Source organism: Tiliqua scincoides, chromosome 2, assembly GCF_035046505.1.
Source record: "Tiliqua scincoides isolate rTilSci1 chromosome 2, rTilSci1.hap2, whole genome shotgun sequence".
NCBI lineage: Eukaryota > Metazoa > Chordata > Lepidosauria > Squamata > Scincidae > Tiliqua > Tiliqua scincoides.
Genome location: NC_089822.1, coordinates 178,248,754 through 178,264,069, shown reverse-complemented (window position 1 = coordinate 178,264,069; position 15,316 = coordinate 178,248,754). Strand labels below are relative to the sequence as shown.

The window sequence follows — 15,316 nt, the reverse complement described above, 5'->3', positions numbered from 1 at the left end:
GCTCTCCTCTCTCCCTCACTTTGGCAATGATCTGAAAAACCAAGGATCTTAGGACACAACGGGTTGTGGGGACATGATGTTTTAATGCTTAGGATGTTTTAACATTCATATTGTAAATTATAGTTTTAAATGTGATTTTATGGCTCTGTAACCCATTCTAGGTGATCATCAGGGAGAAAAGTGGGATACAGAACAAGTAAATACAAACACGCATATGGAGGAGGCAAGGGGGGAATAAACTCCCAGAGGCTAGAAGAGCTGTGTAGTCTTGGCAGAAAGGAAGTGGGCAAGAAAGGGAGGTTTGGTCAGGTGGAGGTCTGGTCTAGAGGGTAGAGCCTCCGTTAGCTGGAAGATAACATCAGAAGGTCACCAGTTTGAGGACACTGGCAGCTCCCTGAAGGGCTGAGAATGGCGAGACCTTGAAGCAGCTGACAAGCCCAGCTGAGTGATTCCACCTGCTCTTGGTGTGAGCAAGAATCGTCTTGGCTGCCCTCCATGTGAGAGATGGAGCTGCTTGTCAGCCTGCATGGGAGAAATGGAGGCCAGAAGTGAGACCAAACCAGGAAGATCCATTCTGAAAAGTTGTTGGTTCTTGAAAGAGAGAACCTCTATGATTGTAAAAATCCCCTTGAGGGATTTAGAAAAGCTTGCCTATGTAAACCGCCTTGAATAAAGTCAGAGGAGTAATCCGATGACCAGAAAGGTAGTATATAAATACCAAGTTATTATTATTTGTTTGAAACTGAGAACTTTTTGGTCAGGGAGCCAAGGGGCCATAAGGTTGCTAAGTCTAGTTGGGGTTCCCAAACTACAATCCAAAGGCCACAAGCAGTTCCCCAACACATTTTGACAGGCTTGCTGAGCAAAGTGGTATTATAATTACATGCAACCCCCACACTCTTCCTCCTGCTGGATGAAGCAACTGCTGGGCTCAGTTGCTTTGAGCGAGAGAGAGAGAGTGCAACTGCAAACATTATAAGTAGTTAAGAACAAAATGCGTATATTGTCTAGGGGATGGAATAGGTCAATATATAATTGACCTACTCCAGCCCTCCTTAAGAGCAAGGCAGACTGGGTGTTCCTCTAACAGGGACAGAAATTCTTCTAGTTGTGGCTTCTACTGTCACTGCAGCATTGCAACCTGGCAACTCTGAAGAGACAACAAGAACTCAAAAATCAGTTGGAGTTGGGGGAGTTCAATTATGTGAAGCAACCAGCCAGTATTTGGCTGTTTAATTGTTTAATTTTTAAAACTGTCTCACTGCTAGCGTTCTGACAGAAGGCTGTCCAATGTAAAAACATTTAATAAAAAGGTTTTCTGGTTTGCATTTAGTAAGGAGAGCAAAATGAAAAGGGAGGGTAGGCATTTAGCAAGGAGAGCAAATCAATAAGGGAAGCAAACCTTGTTCTGCCTTCCAAAAATAGGTTGGACTGCTTCAGACAAAATGAAGCCAAACTGTAATTCCTGTTTTTCCAAGTTTTAGATGCTGCCAGTTAGGCTTGTTACTTTGCTCCTCCTATACTTCTCTGGCATGAAAACTGCATAGCACGCACTTTTTCTCTGCAATCATACTAGAGTTAGCCTCAGTTTGCTGATATCACAATCCAGTGAACAGCTGGAACCAAACACATCACCTGTAAGGTAAGCAAGACGTAGTTCCACATCCTGAGGTATAGCATCTCTAAGAATGAGGCAGTTCACCGTACTAACAAAAATCAAATGTAAGTTGGATGCTTCACCTGTTAAAGTTGGCACACAGTCCTATTACCTTTTCCCCTTTATTCTTGGTGTTAACCTGCTCCCCACCTTACAGGAGTGCCCCAGTATCCACGGGGGTTCCGTTCTGCGGAACCCCCTGCGGTTGACTGAAACTGAGAACACTGGCTAACACCCCTCCACCCTCTGGAGGCGGGGGAGCTCTGTTCCCCTCACCTCCAGAGGATCCTCTGAGACATCCATGGCCTCTGCCAGGCTCAGACTGAGCCCTAGAATGAAAAAAGTCGCTTAAGGTTTTTTTTTTTTTGTAAAAACTGGAAGTGGCATTTTTTTTTCATTCTAGAGCTCAGAGGACCCTCCTGAGGCAAGAGGAGCAGAGCTCCCCTCACATCTGGAAAGGGCGCGGTGGGGGGGGCTGTGGACCCCACTTGTGAATAAGTGAATCCACAGATACAGGATTAATGGATATGGGGCACCCCTGTATTTAGGCAGAAGCTGTCTGTAGCAAGATACTCTGAGGAGAACAGGGATAGCTCAACACTAAGCATTTTGTAAGGCTAGCTGGCTGTCATCAGATTGAGCCAATGGACACCTGAGGAGCCCAGGAGCTGCCAATTAGTTTCGTCTCAGAGGTGTTCAATGATAATGTTATTACCTAGCATCTTGAGAGTTGTTGGAGCAAGCCTCAGTAACACAAGGCATCCACAGCATCACACAATCTCCTTGTTGAAATATCAAAAGTACCATTTCAATTATTCTGATGCACAAACCAGTTGATGTCAGAAAAACTCAAGTCTTGATCTAATTTTGCCAGAGAGGTGGCACACCTAGAATAATTATTAAAAGTGGCTGATGTAACGAAACTCCTTCCAGTGGTGTACAAAGGTCATTTGACACCCGGGGCTCAGAAATTTTTGACACTCCCCGTATGAAAAAAATAAATCAATCTGGGCTGCAAGTCTGGATGGGAACTCGTCTACCTGTCCAGTAAACCTTGGCTACGGAGGCCAAAGTTCAACCTGGAGCCCAGGTCTACCCACCTAGAAAAGCTCCACCTAGCTCCCACCTAGCTCCAGAGGTCAGTCAGAATGGGAGTTCAGGTCTACTCAGTAAGTAGATCTGGGCTCCAAGTCCAGATGAGAGCCCTGTCTACCTACCCAGTACACCTCAGCCATAGTGGCCAAAGTTCAACCAGAAGCCCAGTTCTATCTGTCTGGTTGACATGGGCTCTGAAGTTAAGACAGTGCTCTTGCCCCTCCCCCCAACACAAACACTGGATCGGTCCTTGACTCAGTGACATACTGATCCTGCATCTGGAGGTTCAGTGTAGCTATCATGGTTAATAACCACTGATAAACTATAGTCCACCATCAATGTTTAGAATTCACTTTAAAAGTGAATCTAAGCCAGTGTACAACAAACAACACCCAATCTTCCAACCAATTGCATCACTAGGGTTGGTGTTACCCAGTCTGATAACTCATGGTGTCACCCCCATTAACTTTATTTATTTTACTATTGAGCAGTTACCAAACCAATCAGTAACCAACAAAACCAACATGATGGCACACACACAACTGAATAGGTCTACTAGCGGGCAATCAGAATGGGAGTGAATAGAAGTTCTAGTATTAGGATAAGATAGGAGTTCTAGTATTCACTGAATAAGGCTTCTAGTATTAGCTCTGATATATGGAAAAGGGAGCTGACACATAACAACATCTTATTGGTTCCATGCTATGTCATAACAACACCTTGTTAGAATACTCATACTCATCGGTCAGTTTTGAATTGAGGAAATCCACTTTTTGTAGCATAAGGGAGTTGTGTTTTTTTCTTTTCTGGTTATTTGGCTATAGCTTTTGATAGAACACAGATATTTCAGTGTAGTTTGTTTCATTGCATTCTGCTGTAAATTACACATTGAATGGTATATAACATGATGGTATTATTCCTATAAATCACAATTTTAGTCACTAGTGGTGTCCCCCCCCAAGGGTGGCACCCAGGGCCTACAGTGGTCCCCCTGCTAGTACATCAGTGACTCCTCCGACCCATACCTATGCCCTATTCAATCTGCTTTCTGACCAAGTCCATCCACTCTGCAGGCTTGAATTGAGAACCTTCAACTCAGATTAAATTAAAACTCATCCAAACCCACAGGATGCAGAGCACACCCACACTGACACACCGCACTGGAAAATTGGATAGGGGTGGGCCCTTTATCTCTGAATAAGGATTCTTCATCCTTCCATGTTACTGTTTGCCCACGTACTCCCCTCAACTAAACAGTGCCTTTGCCATTCTTGAAAGACTCCCATCAGGCACAAGCATGACAACTGGTTGCACTTATGTTGAATTCAGTGATTACTTTCAACATTCCCCCAAAATGCACTTAATTATCTTCTGTATTTCCTGACCTAGAGAAATTCAGCTCAGCTTCAGTTTAAAATATTATGCCAAGAAAAAAAAAGAGAGAGAGAACTCAAATATACCAAATAATTATTATGTTTGCTTTACAAACCTGGCAGAAAGGGGATGATTCTTTGTTTAGGATCCTTCTGTCCTCCTTCCATTGGAAACTTGTCCAACATTTGCATCTTAAAAATAAAAAGGTAGGAGAAAACATTTTAATTCAGACTACAAAAACAAACTTGATGCATGCAAAATTTACCACATATCAAAAATATGAGAACTTCAGACTTGTATAATTTAACCTTGACTGTCTTCATTTTCAGAGAATGGTAGCAAGGAGAAAGATCCAAACATGATTGGGGGATGGGAATCCACCAGCCTTTTCTTTTAATGCTATATAAGCCAGAATTTCATGCAATAGAATCAAGTCCTTAAATTTTTGGAAGGGTTGCATACCTAAGGAGTGTAAGTACAGTGAATTTTCAGTGGATCTGGCTTATCTGCAGATCTGGAACGACGCAGGTCCCTTAGACCCTCCAGAGGACACTCCAGAAGACCCAGAGGATCCTTGGACCCGCATTGAGTCAGACTTGGCTCAACTTGAACCCACTGGAGGCGACCAAAGCTCATCTCTGGTTGCCTCTGGAGGGCTTTCTGAAGCCTAAAGAGGCTGCATGTGTCCATCCACAGCTTCTGCAGGCTTCAAACTTGTGTATGTATGCCATCTTTTAAGAGGAGACATACTGGGGATGTTGACCATGAACACTGGGACATCAAGCATCATCATTGGTCATGGGAAGTAACTTACTTCAAACACAGACACGTCCTTCTACTTACTTGGCAGGAGCCAAGTCTGACAGATGCCCACCACAGCATCAAATTTCTTGATTATCCATCCACAATTTTTTTCTGCTGAAATATCAGTTTATTACATTTTATGCCGCGTTTTCTATGTTTTCCATAAACATATTTTTGGACATATGTTTGAACAAGGGCAAGACCTTTTCTCTGGCAGCACCCAGAACGTGGATCAGTCTTGCCTTAATTGTGATGGTATTCTGATGCCATTTAAAGACTTGTTTAGAGAAGTAGGAGCCCAATTCTATGCCTATCTACTCAGAAGTAAATCCCATTACAGTTAATAGTGCTTACTCCCAGGTAAATGTGGATAGGATTGCAACCTATTTATCTCAACTGCAACCCTATTTCTTATGTTCCCTTTCAGTATTCTTTAGTTCAGTTCTGCTGTTGCTTTGTTTTTATTGTTTTGAATTTTTTTTTACATAGATAACATTTGTTATGTAATGTTTTATAAGGAATAATTTTATATAATGTAAGCCATCTTGAGTATTCTTTAGAATAGAAAGGAAAGAATAAAAAAACCAAAACAAACAAAACAGTTATAATACACCACAAATGCCAGCATTAAAAGCCAACAATACTTCAGATTTAAAATGTTTTCCAAACTCAGCTTAATATTGGAAATGAAATGATTTTCCTCTTAATAGCAAAGACAAAACTTTCCACTACTAGCTGCTTCCAACGAATAGTAGAGCTACAAGAAGCAGCAGCAGGGGAATTCCATTTATGATGGTGTACTTCCATGAGCCAAGAGAACAGTATTGCTTAGCTGTGCTTTCTTTTTCCTGCACAGGTAGCAAAAGGCCAGGTGGACAAGGAGGCAATAAGGCAGATCCCCACATATATACTTCTTGCCTCTCACCTTGGTCCTCAGTCCATTGCTGTCTCTTTCTACTTGCCCCCCTCTGACCTGTTGAAACAAAACAGGATGGGCAAGGAATCCTGGGAGAACTTCCAGTATGCTCTGCCCATTCTGTTTGAGAGTAAGGGACTGTGCTCTGCCCTCCTATTGGACACTAATGTGTTAATGAATAAAATCAGTGGCAGCGAGTGTCTCTGAGATGTGGGGGTGCTATAAATTCACCCACTCTGTGAAGCCACTCCCACAAGTGGAGCCTGTCAGTGAGGAAAGGAGGCCACAGTAAATGTGCTATTCTGTAAAATGAGAGGTGCCACAGGAATTAGGAATGTCCTGTGCAGTCAGGATTGGAGGCAAGTGCTGGCGGCACTTCAAGATTAACAACCTCTAGTGCAGTGCTTCTCAGACTGTGGGTTGGGGCCCACTTGGTGGGTTGCGACCCAATTTCAAGAGGGTCCCCATTCATTTCAATATTTTATTTTTAATAGATTAGACTTGATGCTACCATGGTATGTGACTGCATTTGGGGAAATGTTACAGACCTGTACTTTTAACAAGTTACTATGTATATGCTTTTAACAGTGAGAGTAAATGGGACTTGCTCCTGGTTAAGTGTGGGTAGGATTGCAGCCTAGGATTGTTAACATTTTCCTATTTGATAATGTCACTTCCAGTCATGACAACACTTCCGGTGGACCCTGACAGATCTTCATTCTAAAAAGTGGGCCCCGGGACTAAATGTGTGAGAACCACTCTTCTCATGGGTTCCAGAAAACACATTGACACCCGCCTAACAATAACAGAGGGTTTAACAGGGAAATTTACAATCTCCTGGAAGACGGGCACAAAAACACAGTCCAAGAAGGTTGATAAGCAAAGTCTTTAGCCAGGCTAGTGTGGCTGCAAATCCAGCAATATGCCTCACAGGTGGAGTGCATACCAGGCCCTTATTCTCTGGGGCAGTGCACTCAAACTTGTGCCTGCTGAGCACACGGAATGCAGTCCCCTTCTGACTACATTCAAGTGTCCAGCTCAGGCATCAAGCAAAGTCTTCCTCTTTTGGAGGACAGGGACGCTCTGGGCAGTCACGTCATCTGCCCAGTATCCCAGAAGACCGCGCGGCAGGACATCTAGACGTGACTGCCCAGAGTGTCCCTATCCATCAAGAGAGAACTTCGTGAGGCACCCGAGTGGAACTGAAAGATCTGCTCACCTGGCGGATGGATCCACACAAATGCTGGATCAGGCCCAGGGCAACGGTTTGGGTGACTCTGCTCTAGGGCAGGGGTCAGTGAAGACATTTTTGTTAAAAACAGCTGGACTTCCAGGTTGTTGACCACCCAGAAGCAACTGCGCAGAACTAAACTTGGGTGGTGAAGCATCCCACCCAGTTGTGCACAGGGACTCTATGAACTTCTGTGCAGGAGGTGCTTTGTGCACATTTTTAGCTAACGTTCCAAGTCTCAGGGAGTGCTGTGCAGGTCTGCGTAGGGCTCCTTGCAGCCCTGCCTTCTGAAAGTAAGTGCAAAGCCTCCCCCTTAGCAACATGATCCTGGGGATCACGTCGCTTACCTCCCCCTTCCCTGCAAGAACTTACTGAGGGAGTGAAGCTCCCGTAAAGTTTGAGAACCACTAGAGAACTGCATCTATGCTGCAACTCTCTCTCTCTCTCTCTCTCTCTCTCTCTCTCTTCTTCAAATTCCTTCAGTTTTACCACCTCTCCTCTCTCCAGCCAAGTCTCCCACACCCTTTTCAAGTCAGTCACAGCAAGGGCTGTTGGGAAGTATAGTCCAATTAAAAGTATAAGCACATGTAGTAGTGGTATGAATACCCTGCCACTAAGCAAAACCAAATTCCCTCACAAGAAGCCTAACCCAAAACTTATCTGCATCAGTCAAAAAGCATGAAATAATCTAAACAAATAGCAGATTCCTGAATAAAATGACTAAGGGTCAAGTTGCACATAAGAACAGCTCTGCTGGATTAGGCCATAGGCCCATCTTGTCCAGCTTCCTGTATCTCACAGTGGCCCACATAATATAAATTATATAATCAAGAAATATGTGGAAGCCTTTCTAAAAACACTTTCGAGATGGGGGAAAAATGCTGGAGTGGGAGATTATCACAGCCTCTCTCCAAGGTCAGAAACTGAATACAAAAGAGATGTGGGGTCTGAGCCCCAAAACTCTTTTTGTTTCCACATTTGCTGTTACAACACAACAGCCATTTTACAGAAGGTCAGAGGGCGTCACAGTTTCAAATCCTCCCCCATGCCAACATTCCAGCAAGACTAGCCCTCTCTCTTTCCTTTAGTCTCCCACTCACATTGCCATCTCTGGGGCTGAGTTGAGAAGGCTGAAAGCACGTACCCAGAAGAAGGAATATTCAACAGTGGTTCACAGACTAAGCCAACTTCCTCCATGCATCTCTTCTCCATGTTTCAGCAGAAGCTCAAAAGCACAGGCATCCATTTGACAAGTCAAAGAAAATATGTAGCAGGGGGATACAGGGAGCAAATCCCTCACACATCTGCATTCCTGTACTGATGCCATGCAGCATCAGTATAATGAACACCAAAATCTGTACACGAAATCTATACACAATCACAGTACACAAAATCTGCATTGATTTTTATCTTGGGGTTTTTCCCCTGCCCTCAATGTGACAGTACAGTCTGAACTAATAAAAGGAGTATCACTACACAAAATCTATAACAAAGGACCCAATCCTATCCAACTTTTCAGTACTGGTGCAGCTGCAATGCTGAGGAAAGGCAACAAATGTTCCCTTACCTGGAGGAGGCCTTTGCGACTGCCCCTCTACTGCAGGATGCAGCACATGCCCCATTGGCACAGCTGTACTAGCACTGGAAAACCAGATAGGATTTGGCCCTAATCCACCTAATAAATTAAGTTGGGTACTCCCAATTTTAAAATAAAATTGGTCATTTGTGAAAACTCTGGAAATGAACACACAAAACATTAGCTGAGACATTCAGTTTTATACAGCAATTTATTAGACATTGGATGGGCCCAAATGAATACATTAACAGCATAATTAAAACAGAAGTGCTCTCTAGTCTCTCATGGACATCCTCTAGGAATATATTCATAAAACATATACATACTAATTGCCTGTCTGCTTTTCTAACTCATCTTCTAGGCACTGCTGAACATCAAAAATGAAATTTTTAAAAATAGGATGCTTCCTCTGATAATTATATAAATAAAAGTCCTGCCCAAGTCGCTCTTCCAAGTAATAATGAACCACATACAACTGTAAACAAGAGACCAAAGACAGATGACTGTTCATTACTGCTGGCCACATCAGAAACGTATGTGCTTCCTTAACCACACAACTGTCAGGGTCAGTGCCATCTTATTAGAATGAATGGACTTCTAACATGCCCCTCTTGCTCATTTTCCTGTAAAAAAATTACGTAACAGTGCTGCCACCGCCATCTGCTCATGGTAAAACTTTATTGGGCCATCATTTTCTGTAGAGAGGATGTGAATAACTAATGACACGCTTCCTGTTTGGGAAGGCCATTAACATTTACGGCAGACACTGGATAAGTGATACATAGTGCCAGTCAGCAATACTGTGCCTATGGCAAACTGGCATGTCTTTTGAACAGAAAGGGTGATTTGGGGAGTGGGAAACTAAGCTGCATGTACATTATCACACCACCACTAAGCTTTTTTTTTGTAAGAACACACACATATTTTGAACTCACCTCGTAGAAGGTCCTTGCTTCTACCCTGAGCTCCTTGCAATGAAGTATAGATAGCAAATATTGATTACTGAGACTGATGGACCATCACCTGTTTCCATATAGCAAATGCCTGACTGTCTATAGTGGTAAATGTTGACTCTCCTTTGTAAAAATAAGTGCAGCTGCAAGTGGTGCTAACAAGAGAATGTGAGGAATGGACTTGGTATTTTGAATCCCTAGCATTTACAAATCTGAATGTAGCATACAATATGATGGACTAAACTTGGAGAGTTTTTTCTTAGGTACACTATGACCATGTGACCATCTCTACAGAACACAGGCTGCCACAATGGTAAACATAACCAACTGTAAAAAAACAAAAAAAAACAAAACAGCAGCAGAATAGTATGTGTAAGCTAACAGAGTTTCATATAAGCTTGAGAATAAAAGCCATCCTGCTGGATGAGGTCAAGGGCCAATCAAGTCCAGCTTCCTATATCTCACAGTGGCTTCAGGGAGCATATAAAACAACAAGATACCTGCATAGTTTGGGCATCTTAAGTTGCAGGGGAATTTCGCTCAGCTATGCTCATTTTAACAAAATGAAACATCTCGTCTATCCTTGTTCCCCTTTCTTTTGTTTAAGTAGCAAAAAAATTACTAATTTTAACTTCAAATATGTTCACTGATTTCTAGACTAGACTAAAAATAGTAAACCAAATAGCTGGGGCAAATGCAGGCTCACCTCCCATCACACCAGCTGTGTATTTTAATTTTATTTTACCCAAATTTAAAATTCTTCCCCATTTCAGTTTTGGAGCTAGCAGACTGGTCGACTGTGTCATCAAAAACAATTTTGTGACTGAAAGGCTGGAATCTCCAGACATTCACCCTTGTATCTTTATAACACAAAACACCTGTGGTGGCTAAAACCAGCTGAAAGATTGTTTAGCTTGGAATGGATTATTAGCTTTTCTTCAGCCACAAGCTTATGTTTTAAACTGCTGAATGAGGAGATTACTGCTCCCCACTCCACCATGTGATGTGGCAGCTCAATGTGGAGACACAGGCTGTGTTTGTCTCCTATGTGGTCTTCCTGTCTGATTTTTTGCTTGTTCCCTCATTTTTGAACAAATGATTGGGGGGGGGGAATCTTTCTGCATTTCATTTTTATGTTCTTGGAAAACTTCACACAGATAAACTGAGTCATAAAGAAGCCTTGAAACTAATTCAATAGATAACACGTATAAAATGATCTTACGCAGTAAGGCACTAAAATGGCTCTACAAGAGACAGCACTGATCTGTTGCTTCAGGACTTTGTAATGATTCACTCCCAGATTGCCACATACATGTGCAGTGCACAAGATCAGAGCACTACCTGCACACAGAGCATGTTTCGGGCCTTTAAAATTATTTCCTCATAATTTTTGGTAAACTGTGCTACCATCACAGATATTGCATACAAACCAACAACCTACTGCAGCAAAATTATAAACAAGTTTGAGGAGAATGGAGCTACTGTTGTCTGTTTTACATAAGGTAATTTCTGATATTGACAAAAGTTCACAAGATTTTCATATTGCTAATAAATTAATTTCAAAACAGCAGAACAGCCAGCAGAAAAAGTTCTTATTATACTGAAAATAAATTGATTTTTACAGCATCAAGTCTAACTTCCTGTCTGTAAATTTCCTTCAGTTAGACTAGGAAACTAAAATCCAAGACAAAAGATATGACCAGTGGAAGGGACTAGCACATAACAGGGAATGTAATGGACCCATTAATCAAAGTGATCAACATTTAACAGCCTGCATAGTCAGACTCCTTAAGTAGCAGGGGAATCACAGGAAATCTTTTGTATAGCAGTCCAACCCTTTAAAGAATATAAAGCAGTGATTCAGTGTCAAAGAAATGTGGGAAGTCAAAGACAATCTTTTCTGAGATTTGTTGCTTGGGTCCATCTGGAGTAAAGCATCTGTGTGCATTCTCCCTCTCTTACATACAGTACTTAGTTAATTTTTATGGGTTGTATCCTGAAGAGTACTTTTACCCACACAACAGTTTCCACCTATTCTCCCCTCTACCAGCAGTCCCCTGTGCCTTATTCTGCCTTTTCACATTAAGAAAGAGGTACTCATGGTGGCTAACAATACGAAAAAAATGAATATACAATATCAGCAATATAACAACAAACACATTAATAGTGCAATATTATGCATGCTTACTCAGAAATAAGTCCTATTGTGTTGAGGAAAGTGTATGAAGGATTGTAGCCTAAGTAAGAATCACAACAGAACAGAACAAGCCATGCTGAAACACTGATAGCGAGGTGGTTGAGCTCTGTTCAAGAGGAATTCCACAACTAAGTCACCACTATGGAGAAAGGTCTCCTTCATGCCACTGCCAAATAAGCTCCAGCCAATGACAGCATTCATACCAGGGTCACCTCCACATGATGGTAAGGGGGAAACCATCTCATATGGGCATTCCTCCAGATATTCTGACCCTAAACTGTTGGACCTTTAGAGGTCAATATCTAGAGATATTCAGTATTTGAACCCAGAAATGGACTAGCAGCCAATGCAGCAGGAAAACCATTGGACTGACAGAATCAAACTCTCTGGCCTCAGACACCACACGGGCAGTCACATTTTGTATTAACTGTAGTTCATGGATGATAATCAAGGGCAGTCCTCTTATAAAATCCAATGGTGCACTGAAAAGGTTCAGATAATCAGTTTCATTCAGGAAGCCCTGGATTTGGGGTAGTAGCACCAATGAACTCTCTCCACCTAGCTGGCCTTAAGTCTGACTTTTGCAGGAGGTGCTGAGAACTGCAGCACAAAGAAGGGGGAAAATCTCCAGTGGAACACCACACAAAATGTACAGAAACCTCAGACAATTCATTTCTATAAAATGTGAAGATGACACCCTTCTTCTGCAATACCAGTTGTACAACTCTGAATGTCAAATAAGAAACAGCATCTCTTACCTAGGGCAGAGATAATCAACTATGGATGGCTGAGCTTCATAAAATAGCTCAGATAGCAAGCAGTACTATTTTTAAGGTTGCACTAACATGCACATATTTTAGCCTGTATAAGAGCTGGTGAAATTCCAAGATCAGCCTCATAGGAGAAGAAGAGTCTTTACATCACAACGTGATAAATCACTCCCTCAACTATAATAAACAGACTTCCAATCAATAGCAAACAAACTCAAAAGATGACCAAAAAAGGATATTTCAAACTTCTAAAATTTACTGTGAAGCCTAGTTCTTGAACTATGCACAATTCAACTCAAGTGGTAAAAGATTCTTGTAAGTTGACTAGTGTAAACACAATGTTTATAGTTGATAGACATACATTTAAGGATTAGTAATCTTTTACGCAAAAGTAATTAAAATTTAGTATCAAATGTAGCAACCTCACAAGTCTCTGCCAGTCATATAATTATATTAAAAGGATAATTAACAATGTACAGATTCTATTTATAACAGTCTTTATTTCATTCCTTTATAAGCAACAACACTTTGCAATTAAAACTGAAAACTAGGAGAAAATGTATGAAGGAAAAGGAACAAGCAGACATAAGAACAGCCCCACTGGATCAGACCAAAGGCCTATCTAGTCCAGCTTCCTGTATCAAAGTGGCTCACCAGATGACTCAGAGAGTACATAAGACAACAAGATACCTGCATCTTGCTGCCACTCTCTTGCATCTGGCATTCTGAGGTAGCCTATTTCTAAAACCAGGAGGTTGAACATACTTGTAACCTGAACTGCTTGTAACCTGTGATGGACTTTTCTTCCAGAAATCGGTCCAATCCCCTTTTAAAGGCACCTAGGCCAGATGCCATGACCACATCTTGTGGCAAGGAGTTCCACAGACTAACTACACACTGAGGAAAGAAATATTTTAGAGGATGTCCCCTGGTTCAGGTATTGTGTGAGAGGGAAAAAGAACATCCCTCTATCCACTCTATCCATCCCTTGCATAATTTTGTTTGTCTCAATCATGTCCCCCCTCAGGTGCCTCTTTTCTAGACTGAAGAGCCCCAAACATTGTAGCCTTTCCTCATAAGGGAGCTGCTCCAGCCCAGTAATCATTTTGGTCGCTCTCTTCTGCACATTTTCCAGTTCCACTATATCTGTTTTGAGATGTGGCAACCAGAACTGGATGCAATACTCCAAGTGTGGCCTTACCATCAATTTGTAGAACGGCATTATAAGATTAGTTGTTTTATTCTCAATCCTCTTTTTAATTATCCCAAGCATGGAGTTGATCTTCTTCATCGCTGCTGCATACTGGGTTGATACTTTCATCAAGCTGTACACTAGTAACACAAGGTCTCCCTCCTGATCTGTCACAGACAGCTCAGAACCCATTAGCCTATATGTGAAGTTTTGAATTTTTTTGCACCAATATGCATTTACATTTACTTACATTGAAACACATCTGCCATGTTGCATCTGCCATCTAGAAGACAAAATCTTCTAGAAATGCTGAATCAATCAAGTAAAACAGAATCATAAGTCTAACATATATCTGCCCTTGAGTGATTTTCCTTCTTTTTAAGTTATGTAAATCATCTGACAAGGAGCAACTAATTTGCTTCAGCCTTCCTAAAAGGTATCATAATGATTGTATTGGGAGAAGCCAGCAGAAGAACACTTAGAATTTCAGATAATTAGGAGATAACAGAGATCAGAAATAGTAGCTATAAGGATGGCAAAAGTATTCATACTATAAGGAATTTTCTATGAAGTCATTGGAAACATAACACATACAACTATAAACTTAACTAGTTTAAGCATAAGAAAAATGTACTAGGCCCACAGCTGGAAACAGCAGAGAGAGAGAGAGAGAGAGAGAGAGAGAGAGAGAGAGAGAGAGAGGTATAAAGGCTGTCTCCCAAAATGGACTGGCAACAGATTAAAGGCAAGTTCAACTTCTGTGTAGTGCTGACCTCAACCAGGACACCCTCCCAATTAAATCCAATAAAAAGAGAAGTAAATCTGCCTGAAGCTGTTAAAATGCCCACTGGGGGTAGAAAAGCAGTCTCAGTATGGCAACGGGTAGGTTGTAAATTTTCTTGTTGATCTCCCTCTTGAACTCTCCTTTGTCTCAAAAGAGTCAGTCTTTTGTCCATCACCATAACTTGCCATTGCTCTTCTTGTCAGAATCAGCATCAATAATTGGCACGATTATGTTGGTGACCCACTCTACTGGCCTCCGCGGGCCTCCAAATGGCAACAGAAGCCTCTGAAAGCCATTTCCAGTTAGACAAGCTTCTTCCTCCCACTCTCCTTCAGCAAACTGACACTTTTTTTTTTTAATGTTCAGTGGTGCACAAACAGGCTGTTATCTTCTGTTTTTTGGGCACAGGAGACACAGACAGCTAAAAGAACTAGCCGATTTCTGTACCAGAATAATAAAAAATGCCTGACTGCTTCAGTTATGCATCAGTGTATAAAAGACAAAGAGATAAATATTCAACATTATGTACACAGCAATTGCCAGGATCATCCTTGGCTTGCCACCAAAAGATATTGGGAATAGCACAAATTAGGCAGGATGACATTATTAGGAAGGTCTATTACTCAATAAGGAACTGAGACACAAAGACATGGCCACAATTTCTTGTTGAGTTGTTACAGCAGAGGCTTGCTCAAGAAAGGGAGCATTATAATAAACTCTGTGCGTGTGCAAGAAAATATATAATAGACGCAGCACTCCTTTTAGGC

At 41.7% G+C, this 15,316-nt stretch overlaps 1 protein-coding gene across 2 annotated transcripts in view; it reads right to left on the bottom strand.

The window, feature by feature from the left end:
- The window catches only part of SH3PXD2B (SH3 and PX domains 2B), a 151,030-nt gene that overhangs the window by 82,114 nt on the left and 53,600 nt on the right, over window positions 1-15,316 (bottom strand). For both annotated transcript variants that reach the window (XM_066617240.1, XM_066617242.1), the window contains exon 3: window positions 4,242-4,317. In XM_066617240.1, coding sequence (XP_066473337.1) covers window positions 4,242-4,317 — 76 coding nt within the window. The remainder of the gene's footprint in view (window positions 1-4,241; window positions 4,318-15,316) is intronic.